The following is an 18,864-nucleotide window of genomic DNA, read 5'->3' as shown; positions in this document are numbered from 1 at the left end:
ACAGTTCAAGGCAAACCAGTTCGCAGTGAACCGTTCGTGCACATCCCTATCACACATTACGTTCAACGTTCATGCATTGAATGTCCACAGATACAGATCTGTACACAGGCACAGTCATTCACATGTTATGTTGAACACAAGTACAGACGTGCACTTCCTAGGGCCTGTATCCAAGTTCACTTTGAAAGTGAACACAGGTACAGACATTCACACAAACATATATATGAGTTTACAAGCATCTGTACACCCATACACCTTAACGTCTGAATCAGGCTTCTATCATGCACACCCATGCATTATCAGAATTGGCTGAGGCTACAGGCCTGTTCACACATTATGTTCAACATGCTTACAATCTTTTCCCATTCAGACGTTAATCTGTACAAGTCTGTCGGTAGATGTATATATTTTGGTGTGAATGGCTGTACATGTGCACATCTGTTCGTTTTGTAAGTGAACCTGGGCACAGGCCCCTGGAATGCAGATAGGATACAGATAGGAAGTGTGCTGCTGTACATGTGCTGCACATAAAGTGTAAATAACTGTACATACATACAGATCGGAACATGCATTCTCTGCACACAGCTTGTACTTGCACTTGTACTTGCATTTGCACTTGTACTTGTCCTTGCACTTTACACTTACTAATATTGAATCGCATTTGCCAGTTTGTCGCCCACTCACCCAGTTTGGAGAGATCCTCCTGGAGCTCCTCACAATCCGTTTTGGATTTCACTACCTGAAAGAGTTTGGTATCATCTGAATATCTGGCCACCTTGCTGCTTACCCCTATTTCTATATCATTTATTAATAATCCCGTCCGGTTAGATCAGCTCAGATGGCCCTTCTGTAGGTCCCTGATTTCCGAGATGTTCGGGGCTCTAGGACCCATGAAAGGGCCTTTTCGGTTGCTGCCCCGCTCCTTTGGAACTCTCTCCCACTACAGATCCGGCAAGCCCCTTCCTTACCGATCTTCAAATCGCTATTGAAGACTTTTCTACAGGCCTTTGCCCTGTAGTTCATTTTCCTGGTTTTGGGTAGTTACTTTAGTTCTTTAATAATCTTTAATTATTAATGTAATGTAATTTTTAATGTTGCCTGTTTGCCTGTTGTTGTACACCGCCCAGAGTCTTCGGAGTGGGTGGTATATTAAATGTCTCAAATAAATAAATAAATAAATAAATAAATAAATAAATGAATGAATAAATAAATAAATAAATAAGTTAAAAAGCACCAGTCCCAGCACAGATCCCTGGGGGACCCCACTTCTTACTTCCCTCCTCTGTTGAGTATTTTCAGTAGCAAAACTGGGGTGCCACCATGTGATCAAGCCCTGAGAAGTTTCCTAGGAAGTTTCCCAGTTTCCTAGGAAGCTGTCATCTTCTGAGTCAGGCAGCTGGTCCATCTAGCTCAGACATTTGGTTTGTTTATTTATATCTATGTGAACCGCTTTGGGGACCTGTGCTGAAAAGCGGTATATAAATATTCGTCGTATTCATATACTCTGGCTGGCAATGGCTCTCCAGAATTTTAGACCAGAACCTTCCCCAGCCTTACCTGGAGATTCTTCCAAGGATTAAACCTGGGATCTTCCACAAGCTAGGCTTATGCTCTACCACTGAATTATGGCCCCATTCTCAAATTCCAAACTGATGATCCTGAAAATACCTGCCTGATCAACAGCGCGATCTCTTTTTCCCAGCTAGACTGACTGATGTGTGCGAATCAGAGTTGTGGGGGCACACACCAGGTTTGCTCTGGAAGTTGGCACCCACACGGGGAGCCAGCACAGACCCAACTCGCAGGTGGTGTACACTTCTGATGACTCTCATCGTCCAGAGAACACATGCCCAGCACCTGTTGAAGTCTGTTCCCTAGCTGGCATGATTCTTTCAAGGTTGCTTCTAAGTTTCGGGCGCCTGTCGGTGATACTTTTTATTTTAATAGAAAAGACCATAGACGGGTTTGCTTTGAAAAGGGAGCCCTTCCCAATTCGCCCCAATGTGCAAAGCGATCGGAGATTAAAATAAACTCACTTAAGGTCAGGTTGCCGCCCTCTTTCCCAGCCTCGAACAGGCGGCTTTATAGTTGTCTGCTGAAACTTGGCAGTGCAGGCCGAGATAACGATCTCTGGATAATTGACATGCAAATGAAGTGCTATAGATTTGTCTTTCTGCACCGCCTTTAATTTTATTTTCTCTCTCTCTCTCTCTCTCTCCCTCGCATTTATGAGGGATTGTTTTTTGTTAAAATTAATGTTGAAAGTCAATGCAGCCTGCTCTTTTGCAAAAATAAAAAATAAAAAAATACCGGGTTCCTCTCATATGGCCGGCTGGTAATTTTCCCTTTGAAAGACATTAAAGGCAAAGTGAAATCTGCAAACTGAAAATTTAATAGCTTGTGAATAACGGAAGAATAAAATTAGTACCTTTAGTTTGCAGCTGGCTGGTGGGGGTGGGGGTGTGTGTGCAATGCATAAGTGTTGGAGGAAAAGATTCTTTGAAATAATAGACCTCCCCCATACTCAATAACAGTGACAAATGAAGCTGAGATCTGTACCATAGTTAGGAACATAGGAAGCTGCCTTCTACTGAGCCAGACCCTTGGTCCATCTAGCTCAGTATTGCCTACACCGACTGGCAGCGGCTTCTCCAAGGCTGCAGGCAGGAGTCTCTCTCGGCCCTATCTTGGAAATGCTGCCAGGGAGGGAACTTGGAACTTTCTGCATGCAAGCAGCAGCAGGCAGGAGCTCTTCCCAGAGTGACTCCATCCCCTGAGGGGAATATCTTACAGTGAGCACACATGTAGTCTCTCATTCAAATGCCAACCAGGATGGACCCTGCTTAGCAAAGAGGACAATTCATGCTTGCTACCACCTAATGGCGCAGCAGGGAAATGACTTGAATAGCAAACCAGAGGTTGCCGGTTCGAATCCCCGCTGGTATGTTTCCCAGTATCGGGCAGCAGCGATATAGGAAGATGCTGAAAGGCATCATCTCACACTGCGTGGGAGATGGCAATGGTAAACCCCTCCTGGTAAACCTACCAAAGAAAAAACCACAGTGCTCTGTGGTCACCAGGAGTCCATATGACTCAGCAAACTTTACCTTTATCTTACCACAAGACCAGCTCTCCTCTCCTAGTTAGGACTTCTTCACTTTATGAGGCCTTTCTTTGTTATTTTTCTCTTTCTTTCCTTGACATTCTCACACTTCCGTATGCCTGGCGCATAAACACTCATCTCATTACCACCTGAAGCTCTCCGTCATCTAAAGGTGAGAATTGGGGTTGACAACACCTCTCCTTCGAAAGGGGGGAGGGACTAGCTATTGCTCTTTTTGTAATTATATTATTTTGGAAGAAGCGCGCTGAATACACAGCCTAGTCACAGGCCTGAACGCCAAGATGCTCAGCTGTGCATATGTAACGCTCTCCTGTATCTCCCAGAGCCTATATTCCAGAGGCAAGAGTTTAGAGGCAAATTTAATCATTAAAAAGATTTAAAGTAATCAAAGAAAGTTGATTTAAAGTAACCCAATTAATCAAACATTTTGCACATATAATACAAATATGTATTTAAAGCAAAACAAAAAACGAAAGCACCCAAACCCCACTTCAGACTATTAGAATCCAGCAAAACAAACCAGTCCCCAGGAGCCTGACAGATTTTGGTAATCCACACAAGATACTTCAAGAAGCCGCTTCTCTGCAGTTCTTAGGCCGCAATTTCCCTGACTCCTGGGGTCGACTCTTGGGGGCTGAGTGAAGGATGCTGGAAGGGAGCAGAAAGCTGCTGTTCCCTGCTCCTTTTCAGCTGTTCAATCTCTGCCCTTCCTCTTCTTGTCCCAAACTCATGCCCTACTGGATCAGGCCCAAGATGACCCATCTAGTCCAGCATCCTGTTTCCCACAGTGGCCCACCAGATGCCTCTGAGAAGCCCATGGGCAAGAGGGGAGGGCATTCTCTCTCTCCTGCTGCTGCTCTCCTGCAACTGGTACTCAGAGGCATCCTGCCTTTGAGACTGGAGGTGGCCCACAGCCCTCCATTGCCATTGTTAGACCTCTCCTCCATGAAGTTATCCAAACCCTTCTTAGAGCCATCCAGGTTGTTGGCTGCCACCACATCTTGTGGCAGAGAATTCCACAAGTTGATTATGGGTTGTGTGAAATAATATGTCCTTTTGTTGGTCCTAAATTTCCCGACCTTCGGTTTCATGGGATGACCTCTGGTTCTAGTATTGTGAGAGAGGGAGGAAAAAATATATAAATATAAATATCTCTATCTATCTATCTATCTATCTATCTATCTATCTATCTATCTATCCCTCCCTCCCCCACTCCACTCTCTCCACACCATGCATGATTTTATACACCTCTATCATGACTCCCCCTCAGTCACCTTTTCCAAACTGAAAAGCCCCAGGTGGCTCGTGAGGAAGGTGCTCCATGCCCCTGATAATTTTGGTTACAATCTTCTGCCCCCTTTCCAGTTCTACAATGTCCTCTTTGCGATACGATGACCGGAACTCCTCTTTCTTAATCCACACCTTCTCCCCACAGGGGATGGGGATGCTCTGGGAAGAGCACCTGCATACTTGCATGCAGAAGGTTCCAAATTCCCTCCCTGGTATCTCCAAGATATGGCTGAGAGAGACTCGTGCCCGCAACCTTGGAGGAACCTCTGCCAGTCTGTGTAGACAATACTGAGCTAGATGGACCTATGGTCTGACTCAGCATATGGCAGCTTCCGATGTTCCTAAGATCTCCTCCTGCTTTTTCCTCACAAAGTCTCTTCCTCACAGGCGCTCCCTACAGCAACTCAATTACCAAAAGCAATTCAGTGCACTCTGCATCCAACAGAGAACTGCACACACACAGGATTACAAGCGCACTCTGGTTGCAAGCAATGTTCAATTTTTTTTCTTATTATTATTTTGCAGTGATGGCTGAGGCAAGACAAAAAGCCTAACAGGAAGTATCCCAAAGTGTGAATGCATTACGGAACGGAGGGTTGGTACCACCACTGCTGGTTTAGTGCTATGCATTGGAGGGATGTGGCACCTCCTTGTAGCATTAAGGCCTCTCCAGAACAGGCAACCAAGGGGGCATGACTACTGTATTTACCTGAATCCGAGACTAGGGCCACATTCACATGTAACAGGAAACCAGCGTTAAATGTGACAGAGGTTGGATTTATTTATGTATTTATCTATCATATTTTTATACTGCCCAAAACTTACGTCTCTGGGTGGTTTACAACAAGCATTAAACATTAAAAAGTTAGTTAAAAACAAAAACAAGAAATTTAAAGCACAATTAAAAAAAAATTTAAACAATACTAGCCAACCCACACAGAGCATCTGTGTGCTCTTTGGAGCTGGCTGTTCCCTTCTCCCTCCTGCTCCACTCTCCCTCCCTCCCTTCTGCCCCACACTCTTGCTTCTCTTTCCCTCCCTCCCACCCCACTCTCTCTTGCCCGCCCTCCCCCTCCCACCCTTCTCTCTCACTCTCCACTCCCTCTCACCCTTCTGCCCCAGTCTCTCCCCTGCCCTCCCTCCCATCCCCGATCCTCTCTCCTGCCCTCCCACTGCCCCACTCTCTCTTGACCTACCCCTCCCCCTTGCCCCACTCCCCCTCCCCCCTGTCCCCCTCCCCCCTCCCCCTGCATTTTAAAAAGTTCTACTTACCAGGCCGCTGCTACTCCTCCCGGGCAGCGAACAGGAAAGTCCCGCCGCCCGGTTCCCTCCCACCCCAGTCTCTCTCCCATGGTCTCGGCAGCCTCGGCAGCTGGTTCTGGCACCGCCTGGCTGAGAGCCGCCTCCGCGGCTTGTCCCACCGGCGGGACCGCCACACCAAGTGCCACCTCTGCGGCCTGTCGTGCTCGCTGCCACCACTTGCCAGTCTTTGTGGCCGGCCACAGGTATAGTATACAGTGTATACAGTGTACTGTGCTTGATTGGCCAGCAAACTCGCCTGACCTGACCCCATAGAGAATCTATGGGGCATTGCCAAGAGAAGGATGAGAGACATGAGACCAAACAATGCAGAATTGCTGAAGGCCGCTAATGAAGCATCCTGGTCTTCCATAATACCTCATCAGTGCCACAGGCTGATAGCATCCATGCCACGCCGCATTGAGGCAGTAATTGCTGCAAAAGGGGCCCAAACCAAGTACTGAATACATATGCATGCTTATACTTTTCAGAGGTCCGATATTGTTCTATTCTTCAATCCTTGTCTTCTTGGCTTCATGTAATATTCTAATTTTCTGAGATTGTGGATTTGGGGTTTTCATGAGCTGTACGCCATGATCATCACAATTATAACAAATTAAGGCTTGACTCATCTTGCTTTGCATGTAATGCGTCTGTCTCATATATCAGTTTCACCTTTTAATTTGCATTACTGAAATTAATGGACTTTTGCACGATATTCTAATTTTCCGAGTTTCACCTGTACAGTATCTCGGTTGTGCTTCCCAAATAAGGTAGCTAGGCCATGGCACCTGGTTGAGTGATAAAATCACAGAATGTTAGAGTTGGAAGGGACAGAAGAACAGAAGAACAGCCCTGCTGGATCAGGCCCATGGCTCATCTAGTCCAGCATCCTGTTTCACACAGTGGCCCACCAGATGCCACTGGAAGCCACAGGCAGAAGTTGAGGGCATGCCCTCTCTACCGGTTTTACTCCCCTGCAACTGGTACTCAGAGGCATCCTGCCTTTGAGGCTGGAGGTGGCCCACAGCCCTCCGACTAGTAGCCATTGATAGACCTCTCCCCCATGAAGTTATCCAACCCCTCTTAAAGCCATCCAGATTAATGGCTGTCACCAAATCTTGTGGCAGAGAATTCCACAAGTTGATTATGCATTGTGTGAAAAAGTACCTCTGTTTGTTGGTCCTGGATTTCCTGGCAATCAAATTCATGGGATGACCCCTGGTCCTAGTGTGATGTGAAAGGGAGAAGAATTTCTCTCTATCCACTTTCTCCACACCATGCATGATTTTATAGACCTCTATCATGTCTCCCCGCAGTCATTTTTTTTCTAAACTAAAAAGCCCCAGGTGTTGTAGCCTTGCCTCATAAGGAAGGTGCTCTAGGCCCCTGATCATCTTGGTTGCCCTCTTCTGCACCTTTTCCAGTTCTACAATGTCCCTTTTTAGATGTGGTGACCAGAATTGTACGCAGTACAAGGACCTTGGAGTTCTTCTAGTCCCGCCCTCTGCTCAGTGCTGGAGTTCGCTACAGTATCGCTGACAGATTCCTGCCCAGCCTCTGTTTAAAAACCTCCAATGAAGGAGAACCCATCAATGTGCAAGACAGATTGTTCAACTGACCAACAGCCGTTACAGTCAGGAACTCTCCCCTAACGTCTAGCCTGAATCTACTTCCTTGCAGAGGCGTAACAGGGGGAAACGGCGCCCAGGGCAAGCTCTGCCCCTGTAATTGCGCCCTCCCCCCGCCCACATACCTGCGCCCCCCTGGCCGGAGTGAGCGCGTCGGTGGCGGGCGGCGGCAGATCGCGCGTCAGTGGCGGGCGGCGGCGGGAGTGAGCGCAGCGGTGGTGGGTGGCAGATGATCGCTGAGTGCGGCGGTGGCAGGCGGCGGCGGATCGCCGAGTGCAGCAGAGCGACGCCGAGGCCTGCCGCCTGGCCCAGTGTCGCTTCCCACACAGGCCCCGCCACCGCCCCCTGCCGCCGCACTCGGCGATCCGCCACCACCGCCGCGCTCACTCCCTCCGCCACCCGCCACCGACGCGCAATCCGGGGGGGGGGGGTCGGGGGCATGCCACTTTTGGGCGCCCCCCCCACGTGGCCCACCAGAGTGACGCCCAGGGCACGTGCCCTGCCTGCCCCCCCTATCATTATGCCCCTGCTTCCTTGTAATTTCAACCTGTTGGTTCATGCGAAGGAGGAAGCCCGGCAGCCAACCGGTGCAGCCAGTTACTCCTCCTTTCTGCGGTCTCCCTGACTGCAGTTCAGGTCTTGGCTGTTATATCCTGCTCTTAAGCCCCTGCCCTTAGGCGCAACAGAGTACCAGTCCACTTTTTGCGGATGGAATGGGGCGGTAGATTTGCATTCAGACCCTGGCAGCATCTTCAGGGAGTGCTGGGAAAGGCTCCTGCCTGACACCTTGGAGAGCCACTGCCAGTCAGTGCAGACAGTACTGAGCTAGATGGACCAAGGGCCTGACTCAGTAGATAGCAGCTTCTTATGTTCCTAAATTTGAGCTGTGTGAGATTGCCTTAAGAATTTCAATACCTTAGATGTGTTGACAGTCATCAGGTAGGAAATCTATAAAATACTACGGCATGTCATCTATCAAAAACACTCCAAGAATGAGATACCACTATAAGTAATGAGCGCAAAGCACCCAGCGTATACCAAATACCAGATCTCTGAATTCCCTAAGTGTATTGCGTGATGAAATGGTTCCTTTTGTTTGCCCTCAATCTACAGATTTCATTAGATGGCTCTGCATTCTGGTCTTTTGAAAGAGAGTAAAAGAGAAGGGGGGGGGATAATTTCTCTCTATTCATTCTCTCCGCCCCCTTGATGGTTTTCTAAATCGCTGTCACGTCTCGACTAGTTTCCTTTCGCTACATTTTTCTGCTTCTAAATGCTAACCTCATCAGCGTGTCTGTGTAGGAAGAAGTTGGGATTTCTTTGGATCTGGGGAGCACCAATCCTATGGGGTGGCGTGTGAAGTTGGTTGAGGCCTGTTGGTTGGAGTTTGGTGGCAACACAAGGGATTCTGTGGACCAGGAGAGATCAGAGTTTAAAAACAAATTGCTCTAGATAATTAAATGGAGCCTAATTTCTGCTTCTGTTTGTTTGTTTGTTTGTTTGTTTGTTTGTTTGTTTGTTTGATTTCTATACCGCCCTTCCAAAAATGGCTCAGGGTGGTTTACACAGAGAAATAATAAATAAATAAGATGGATCCCTGTCTCCAAAGGGCTCACAATCTAAAAAGAAACATGAGATAGGCACCAGCAACTCTCACTGGAGCTACTGTGCTGGGGGTGGATAGGGTCAGTTACTCTCCCCCTGCTAAATAAAAGAGAATCGCCATGTTAAAAGGTGCCTCTTTGCCCAGTTAGCAGGGGATGTTTTAACATGTAGGCCTGTGTGAAGGAGCCCCCTTTCACTTCGGAGACCACTTCAGAGTTTCCAAAGGGTCTTCCCTTCACCTTGCATGTGCATGCACGCACACAAATATGCATGTACAACCAGAGGATTGCTGGTCTTGTGGTAACAAGCATGAATTATCCCATTTGCTCTGCAGGGTCTGCCCTGGTTTGCATTTGAATGGGAGGCTACATGTGTGAGCTCTGTAAGATATTCCTCTTAAGGGATGGGGCCGCTCTGGGCAGAGCACCTTCAAACTTGCATGCAGAAGGTTTCAAGTTCCCTCCCTGGCATCTCCAAGATAAGGCTGAGAGAGATTCCTGCCTGCAGCCTTGGAGAAGCCGCTGCCTACTGAGTGAGATGGACCAAGGGTCTGACTCAGTATAAGGTAGCTTCCCATGTTCCTATGTAACATAATATCTGAATATGGCTTTGTATAAGTAATTATAGAAAAAGCAGGGGAAAGAGTGTGTGTGTGTGTGTGTGTGTGTGTGTGTGTGTGTGTGTGTGTGTGTGTGTAATTAAATGAGGCAAATCGATCATTAGTCGGGAAATGTCTTAATCTTCCTCTGTTGCCTTGAACCCTTGCAGGTGTGACGGGCACTCCCCATGGAGACCATGAGCCCCACCTACATGCCGCTCATGCTGCTGCTGCTGGAAGGGGCAACCCACGGCCTGTTCCCCGAAGAACCTGGCCCCATCAGTGTGGCCCTTGAAGACTGTAAGTGAAGATTTAGGGGGATCTGGCTCTGTTGGGATGGATCTGGGGTTGCAATGGAGGAACAAGTTGACTTGGTATGGGGGAAGTATGAGCTATATATAGGAATGCATGTGCCTGGATTTGCCATCTTGTTAAATTTGTATCACCACCAAAGAGTTCAGGGCTGTGTAAATAGTTCCCTTCATTTTATTTTCATCGCTGCTCTAGAAGGTAGCTTACACTGAAAGATGAATCCAACTTGTTTGGGATTGCCGTTAATCACAAGCTGAACATGAGCCCACAGTGTGATGGAGCTGCAAGAAAGGCGAATGTGATTTTGGGCAGCATTCATAAAACCCAAATTTCCAAGTCATGAGAAGCAATGGTTGCACTTTATTCTGCATTACTCAAACTTCATCTGGCGTGCTGGGTCTAATTTGGGGCATCGCACTTTAAGAAGGCAATTGATAAATCAGAATGGGTTCAGAGGAGGACAACAAAGACAGTGAGGTTTCTGGAGACCAAGCCTTAAGGTTAAAGGAAATGGGTATGTGTAGGATGGAGAAGGGAAGACTGAGGAGACGTTACATCACTCTTTTGGAGGTTTCCAAACAAAGTCTGGACATCTGTCAGGAGTGCTGCAGCAGATTCTAGCTCCAAGCAGGAAGGGGTTGGACTAGAAGACCTCTGAGGTCCCTTCCAACCTTCTCTTATTCTGACTCTCTGAAGAGATAGAGCAAATACAGAGAGGAGGGCAAAGACTTGTTCTCCAATGCCTCAAAGGACAGCCCTAGATCTCGTGGGCTTAAATTACCAACAAGTAGATTTTGGCTGAGTATTAGGAGAAACATCTTAATAGTAAAAACAATTCAAGAATGGAGCCAGTTACCCATTGAGATCATCAGGAGAGGTCCGTCTGCATTTGCCACCGGCTCGTCTGGTGGCTACTCAGGGACGGGCCTTCTCCGTTGCTGCCCCGAGGCTTTGGAATGCGCTCCCTAGTGAAATAAGAGCCTCCCCATCTCTGACAATTTTAAAAAAATCTTTAAAGACACATCTGTTCACCCAGGCTTTTAACTGATACTGTTTTGATTGTTTTTAATGTTGTTTTAGAATATTGTTTAAAAAATTTTAAATAGCTGTGTTTTAAATTTCTTGTTTTTGTTTTTAACGAATGTTTTACTTTTGTTTTTATCTTCTTGTAAACTGCCCAGAGACATACGTTTTGGGCGGTATAAAAATATGTAAAATAAAAATAAATAAATAAAATAAATAGCAGGTGGTGGGCTCTCTCACACGGGAGGTCTAGAAGCAGGGGCTTGTATCCCCACTGATGAGAATCTGTTCGGGATGCTCTAGCTCAGGATTTTCTGCACTGAACAGGGGGTGGACTAGATGGCCTTTGGGACCCCCCCAACTTTTGGAAACCCCCAAAATCAACTAGTGAGCTTCATGGCTGAGTAGGACTTTGAATCCACACCTTTCTCGTCCACGCCCAACATTCTGTCCAGTCCACCATACATTGGCTCTTGGTTCACTCTGGCCACGGGGAGCAGATATAGAGGTTGGATTTGAGAAGCACCCAGAACACCCCTCTCCTTCCTCGTCTCCCCACAGATGTGAAACAGTATTCAGTCTTCGTGGGCAATGGGATAGGCCGGTTCTCCAGCCAAGATGGTGGGGCAGAGAGGCTGAACATCCAGCGAATGCTGGCATTCAACAGGACATTGTACATCGGAGAGAGGTAATAGCTTAAAATCCTACTTGTGTTCCCATTTTCTCTGTCCATCATTGGTGTGTGCTGAGCATTCAAAAGTGCAGTGCATATCTTTCAGGAGTTGGACTCACGACTACTTGTGGTGCAACCAGACTGGAGTTGAAGAACAGCTTTGAGTTCTAAAAATTAGATTTTTATAATGAACGTCTGAACTGCCTGTTGTAGGTCAGAGTCAAAGCCCTGGTCAGCCGATCCCCCTGGGAAGCTTAAAGGAAAACAAGATCACCAGCCTGTTTCCTGCCCCCAAACTTTGGTAGTCAGAGCAGCACTGCCACTGATGGTGGAGGTTCTATCTATGCTGCATTGCACTTGTGGCAGTGAAGCCTCTAGAGCTGATTGGCTGAGCTAGTCTGATGGCATAGAATGTTCATGAATATTTCAGCCACTTAAGTGTCAGTATGTTTGTCAAAATAATAATATGTGCCATCGCATCGGTGTCGACTCCTGGCAACCATAGAGCCCTGTGCTTGTCTTTGGTAGAATACAGGAGGGGTTTACCATTGCCATCTCCCACGCAGTATGAGATTATGCCTTTCAGCATCTTCCTATATTGCTGCTGCCCGATGTAGGTGTTTCCCATAGTCTGGGAAACATACCAGCGGGGATTCGAACTGGAAACTTCTGGCTTGCTAGTCAAGTCATTTCCCCACTCTGATCAAAACATACATAAACAGAGGCAAGAGTCGGACTGTGGGACAGGGTCTAGAACCCAAATCTAAGAGTCTCATAGTGGGGGAATTCTGCCGGTTGTAGCATTTCTAACTCTACTGCATTCTGACCAGGCAACCCTAAATGGACAAGGAACAAGAAATAGTGAAGAGAAGGCTCTATCACAAAGAGTTCTGTGAGATCTGAAAGCCTGTATCAAGCTCAGTTAAGGTGACCCAGCCAACTTTTTATTTCTGCGCATTTAAAGCTTTCCAATAGGCAGAAATTCAATGGGTGAATTATCTCTATGCCAGAAAATAATTAATTCACTCTTATTTCCATTAGCACTTAATATATCTCTACCTATCATGCAGCTGTTCAGGGCACAGGAATCTTGCTAGGAAAAAAATTAACAGTCCAATTTAAGTTGGGGTTAGTATACAAGCTTTCAGCTGTCAGAATTCTTTGTCACAAAGTATGCTGTGGATCTCAGAACTGGGCAAATTACTATGCCATGTTCAGAGGCCCAATGAAGGTCTTCTCTCATCCCCATTTTGCAAATAAATATCAAGTCCTAGAAGTGATTAATAATCAGTGTTTCCTATCACAAGGAGTTCTGGGGCTTAAGGGAACTTTCTCTCAGCCCTGGAAAAACCAGCATATACAAAACCTGGAAGGTTGAAAACTATTTTTATTATATAATTGTATTATTTAAATGTGAAAAAAGTACAGAGGGGTAAAGTGAAATAATAATCCGAAACAGTGACATGTTTTATTGGTTTCTGGGCTGAGTTGTACATTGTTGTTTGTTGTTTGTTTTCTTTGTGATTGATTGATTGATTGATTAAGTGCCAGCAAGTCGGTGTTCTCTTAGTGACCACATCGATAGATTCTCTCCAGGATGATCTGTCTTCCACTTGGCCTTTAAGGTCTCTCCGTGGGGCATTCATTGTTGTCGTAATCGAGTCCATCCACCTTGCTGCTGGTTGTCCTCTTCTTCTCTTTCCTTCAACTTTTCCCAGCATTATGGACTTCTAAGGGGAGATGGGTTTTCGCATGTACCTTTCTGCAAAAAAATAAATAAATAACAGTAAATATAATACATTTTAAAACATTAAAATGTTAAAATAAAATAAAAAGTATACATGTTGCTTCTGTTCAGCTGCTCCTCTAGAATATTTCCCTGTTCTCAGGGGAGTGAATTATAGAGTTGTTCAGTAGTGAAAGAAAGGCACTCTTCACATGCTCAGATACCAACATATTCCAGAACTGAACCATGGCCACGGAAACAGGTTCTAGGAATCAAGACTAAGTTTAAATTAAATATTGCCTACAGCTCGGAGAAGGGTAGCAGCCTGGAATATAGCCCAATAGAATCCTTTTATTTTAAAAATTGTTTCCGCGTGTCAGAAAAGTGTCAGAGCTCAGACCTACTCAGAATTACACACTTTGGCCACAAGGTCCTTTCTTGAAAGGTGCGAAAGTTGAGAGGAAGGGCAGGTGTTCTGCACATGTTCAGAGGCAAACGAATCCTCTGTTTATCACCCTCACAGGCCTCTGCAAGAACCAGCAATGCCCGAGAACCATTTTAAGCATAGTGTTAAATCTGGTCAAAGGCGCCCAACATGGGGAGGGGGAGGACCAAGGGGTCCGCCAGCACAAAGGGGGCCCCGTGCTGCCTGCATCTCAAGCAAGCAGACCGTGCGGCTGAGCTTGAGGCCTGCTGCGTTGCCATGGCAACCTGCAATCCATGGCTAAAACGGAAAACAAGATAAATTAGCGATGGTGGCCAAGTTTGGCGAGGCGGGGGGGGGTAGGTGTTTGAGGCTCCCTGATAGCCTTTCTGGGGCATGCTTGCATTTATCTTTCCTAATTCCCTGATAGATCCATGCCCATAATTCCCCTCACATAAAAGAACACAGATCCTGCCTGAAGTGAGGCCTCGTGTACTGTTGGATGTGTCCTGCACCTCGGACACAGTGACTGACAGCCAGACTAAATTACTTATGAGTAGTCCCATTGAAATTAATGTGGCAAGTTAGTCAATCATGCCTCCCTGGGTCATAGGGACATAGGAAGCTGCCATATACTGAGTCAGACCCTTGGTCTATCTAGCTCAGTATTGTCTTCACAGACTGGCAGCGGCTTCTCCAAGGTTGCAGGCAGGGAGATGCTGCCAGGGAAGGAGCTTGGAACCTTCTGCTCTTCCCAGAGTTCCTCCATCCCCTAAGGGGAATATCTTCCAGTGCTCACACTTCTAGTCTCCCATTCATATGCAACCAGGGTGGACCCTGCTTAGCTAAGGGGACAAGTCATGCTTGCTACCACAAGTCCAGCTCTCTTCTCCTTACACAGGTCCCCGTGTGCTTTCACAAAAACCAGGCTTTTCTACCACACAAGCTATGCCTCCGAGTGCCTTCCCTCCCCCTCCACTCCAATGATCCATATTTTTCACCCATTACCTCTGAAGACACACTCTCTCTGTCCATATGTGTGTGTATTTATATGTAAGTATGTATGATCATCCTGGAGAGAATCTATCTATGTGGTCGCTAAGGGTCGACACCGACTTGACGGCACGTAATCCATCCATCAGTGTATGTATGTACACACACACACACACACACACCCCGTATTTCTGCAAGTTTAACCCGCCCACAAGTATAATCCACGACTGATCACTGGTTATGTTTAAAGACCCTTGAATTATCAGCACCCTTTGCATTTGCTCTGTGTTATCCACTCCTCCTGAATAAGTACAGAGATAGCAGCTGATTGTTGCTTATGTTAAAAACAGGAAAAAAGAAAAGCAACATCCTTGTATACCCTGCACTCACCTAATTATTTGCCAACCCCCCTCCCGCACCCCTACAATGCAAAATCTTGTATAACCCATAGGTTATATTTGCAAAAATGTGGTGTGTGGGTGTGTGTATTTTTAGAATAAATTCTGCATAAAGATACTTCCCACTGACCTGCACATACTGCATTTTGCATGGACAGTCCTGCTGTTCCTCAGTTTCCTCCCTTGCCTGTCTGGAGTGTGCCAGTGCCAGACCCAGCAGAGGCAGGGCGTGGGGGAGAAACACAGAAAAGACCCCTCTAGGTATTTGGTTCGATTGTTGGAGCCCTTTTAGTAGTTTCTCCTAAAGTTCAGCAGCCAAAATCTACCTTCCTGTTAGCCAAACCCAATAGAAAAGAGGCTTACACAGGTGGATTAAGGATTGTGATCCTTATTCATTGGAAATGGCAAGGGAGCAGATTTAGGCTGGACATTAGGGAAATTTCCTGACTGTAAGAGCTGTTGGACAATGGAACAACCTGCCTCATGCAGTGGTGGGCTCTCCTTTGCTAGAGCTTTTCAAACAGAGACTGGATAGACATCTGTCAGAGATGCTGTAGCAGTTTCTGCTCTGAGCAAGGGGTTGGACTAGAAGACCTCCAAGGTCCCTTTCAGCTCTAACATTTTGTTATTCTAAGGCGAAATCCCTGCCTGCCATTCTTTTATTTGGGGGCCCTCAACAACCTGAAACCAATTTCAGGAGCTAGTTTGGCCATCTTTCTGAAACCATTATTAGCAGGAAATAATTGTATTCCTTTCTCTGTGTAGACCACTTTTAGATCTTTTTTGGCTGAAAAACAGGGTGTAAATATTCTTAATGATTATAGTTCACATGTCCGGTAGGTAAGCCAGTTTTGGAATGTTCTCGACAAATAGGGTGATATGGCACTGAATTCCTTTCTAGGGGAGAAATCTTTGGGTCGTCCCCCCCCCCCAGCATATATATGCTGGGGGAAACCCGAAATGCCAAAGTGCCCTCCGGCATTTCTCTCCCATTGCCTCCTTTCCATTCCGCTCTTCTCCCCTGCCCACACCCCCGGAGACTGCACATCATAAATCCCGTTCTGGGTATATAATTTTTATCTATTTATGTTTTTAATGGGACTTTTAAACTCTAGGCTGCGCGCATCGGATGGTGGGGTAATGAAGCGTGGCTGTACCATTTGTAAACAGAGTGCCTCAATTCGCCCAGCCTGGAGCTTTCATACATCTGTGCAGAAGCGCCATTTCCCAGTTTTGCTTCAGACACCTTTGGGGAAAGTTGAAGCCAGGGCTGGCCCGAGTGCCCACACCACCTGCAGTGGGCACCTGCGCCACCCAGGGCATCCCGCCTCACTCCCCCATCGCCCGGGGTTGTCCTCTGCCTGCCTTGCTGCTCACTGGGTCCACCAGCAGCTGGTCGATCTGGTCTCCATCACGCTGTGCTTGTGCGTAGATGCCAACATGCTGGTTTTAGGGGGCGTGGTTGGCACCAGGGCACCAGGTGCCACCCTTTACCATTTCCCAACTGCCTAACGCTGTGCTAGCCAGATGAGAAATGGTGACAAGCGGCAGAGGTAGCAAGTGGCAAGCAGCAAGACAGGTGTGGCCACGACCCTAGGTGGTGAGGTACAGGATGGTGGGATGTCCACAGGCTTGCCACCTGAGGCCACAGAGTCTGCCCTAGACGGTTGCCTCATTGGCGAGCCGCCTCTGGCGGAAGCTTTTACTGGTCTGTGGGTGAGGGATGCCGTTTGGAAAGGGATGCCGTCCAGCCTTCGGGTCCCAAGAGATGCCCAGGGCAGGCCAGAGCTTGAACTGTGGGCCGACCTCGGGGGGATAGCTGCATGATGTATCTTGTGCGGCAGGCAGGTTGCCAGCTCTGCAGCTGCTAATGAAGCGGATGCCGTCTTCGGCTGCATTCATGGAAGCAAAGTGTCCAGATCACGAGAAGTTCCACTCTCTTCTGTGTTGGCCAGACTTCTCTTGGAATGCTGTGGGCCGTTCTGGACCCTGCATGTTAAGAAGGACGTTGATAAACTGGGACTGGCTGAGGGGAGGGCGACAAAGATGGAGCGGGGTCTGGAACAGTGTTCTCTGCAACAGGGATTTCTAGATGTTGTTGATTACAACTCCCACAAGCCCCAGCCAAGGGCCACTGGAGCTGGGGGTGCTGGGGGTTGTAGTCAGCAACATCTGGGAATCCCTGCTGCAGGGAATATTGGTCTAGAAACCAAGTCCTAGGAGGAGTTGAAGGAGTTGAAAATGTTTAGCCCAGAGAACAGAAGACTAAAAGGGTATACGGGAGCCATCTTCAAATACCTGTCACTGCCTCCAGCCAGGACCTGGACCTCAGGACCTCCACTGCCTCCCTAGGGTCAGGTGACAAGGAGAGAGATTGCTGAGTGTCATCTGCATATTGCTGACAACTCAGTCCAAGTCCCCAAATGACCTCTCCCAGTGGTTTCATGTAGATGTTAAACAGCATGGAGGACGAAACGGAGCCCTGTAGGACCCCACAGGCCAATGGCCAAGGAACCGAGCAGTAGTCCCCCAGCACCACCTTCTGGACTCCCATCCCCACCCAAGAATGGACCGAAGCCAAATCAGTGCCTCCAGTCCCCGTACTCGAGAGGCAGTCCAGAAGGATACCATGGCTGATGGTATTGAACTCCACTGAGAGGTCCAGCAGAACCAACAGGGACTCACCCCCCCTGTCTAGTTCCCGGCGTTGGTCATTAACTGGAGAGACCAAGGCAGTTTCACTCCCATATCCAGGACGGAAGCCAGATTGAAAAGGGTCCAGATAATCCGTATCATCCAAGACCCTCTGAGCTGAGACACCACCGCACGTTCTATCACCTTGCCAAAAAAGGGAAGGTTAGACACAGGTTTATCGTTATCCAGGTTGCAGACGGGAGTCTTTCTCAGCCCTATCTGGAGATGCCAGGGAGGGAACTTGGGACCTTCTGCATGCAAGCAGGCAGATGCTTTTCTCAGAGCAGCTCCATCCCCTAAGGGGAATATCTTACAATGTGCTTAAATAGTCTCCAATCCAAGTGCAAACCAGGGTGGACCCTGCTTAGCAAAGGGGACAATTCATGTTTGCTACCACAAGACCCATTTCTCCTCCCCTTTAAACCTCCCCTCACCTTCTGTGTTTCCTCTGCCATGCCATCACGCCCCCCCACCCCGCTTCCAGGTGCTTTCACTCCACCCACCTGGGGATCTGGAATCCCATTTGCCTTTCGATGGGGAAATGGGCCAAAGCACAGTATGAGCAGCTACAGTTTGGTACAGCTACCCCCTGCTGGCCGAGAGTTGCAATGGCAGACAGTTTTGGAGCTGTGAATTCTGCTAGAAATGGCTTTGAATTACAGCTGGTGTGTATGTATGTTTTCAAAGGAAGGATAGTCCTTGTTTTCTTGTCCCAGCATGGCTTGCTGCAAGTGGAGATCTGTCTGCTGCAGGCACAGCCTAACCTACGGAAGTCTGCAAAACGCCTCCTCCTTTCCATCTCGAGGCAAGCTGCAGACAGGGGCTTTTGTCATAGGATCATAGAATGTTTTTGGGAAGGGAACTTGGTGGTCTTCTAGTCTATCCCCTTGCCACGTGCAGCTTTCCTAAAAGATGGCCATCCAACCTTTAGAGAAGGATAGCTCACCACTACATGAGGCAGGCTGTTCCACTGTCTAGCTTTTGCAGTTAGGAAATTCCCCCTACATGCTTTCCAGATTACACGCTACAACAGTGTCACTATGTGTCCGTTAAGTGTGCCTCCGTACTGCCTGT

The 18,864-nt window shown here is 47.6% G+C and overlaps 1 protein-coding gene and 1 long non-coding RNA gene across 6 annotated transcripts in view; one reads left to right on the top strand and one right to left on the bottom strand.

The window, feature by feature from the left end:
- Nucleotides 1–18,864, top strand: part of SEMA6B (semaphorin 6B) — a 261,480-nt gene that overhangs the window by 184,609 nt on the left and 58,007 nt on the right. For all 5 annotated transcript variants that reach the window (XM_053294577.1, XM_053294579.1, XM_053294576.1 and 2 more), the window contains 2 exons: nt 9,718–9,847; nt 11,444–11,570. In XM_053294577.1, coding sequence (XP_053150552.1) covers nt 9,736–9,847; nt 11,444–11,570 — 239 coding nt within the window. In that variant the 5' untranslated portion in view covers nt 9,718–9,735. The remainder of the gene's footprint in view (nt 1–9,717; nt 9,848–11,443; nt 11,571–18,864) is intronic.
- On the bottom strand, nt 12,925–13,934 carry LOC128344458 (uncharacterized). The gene is made up of 2 exons (XR_008315863.1): nt 13,686–13,934; nt 12,925–13,317 (listed from the first exon to the last, which is right to left on the bottom strand). It is a non-coding gene; the product is annotated as an uncharacterized LOC128344458 (long non-coding RNA).

This window comes from Hemicordylus capensis, chromosome 2 (genome assembly GCF_027244095.1).
Source record: "Hemicordylus capensis ecotype Gifberg chromosome 2, rHemCap1.1.pri, whole genome shotgun sequence".
NCBI lineage: Eukaryota > Metazoa > Chordata > Lepidosauria > Squamata > Cordylidae > Hemicordylus > Hemicordylus capensis.
The sequence above is the reverse complement of the archived record's forward strand: the minus strand, read 5'-3'. Positions and strand labels throughout refer to the sequence as shown.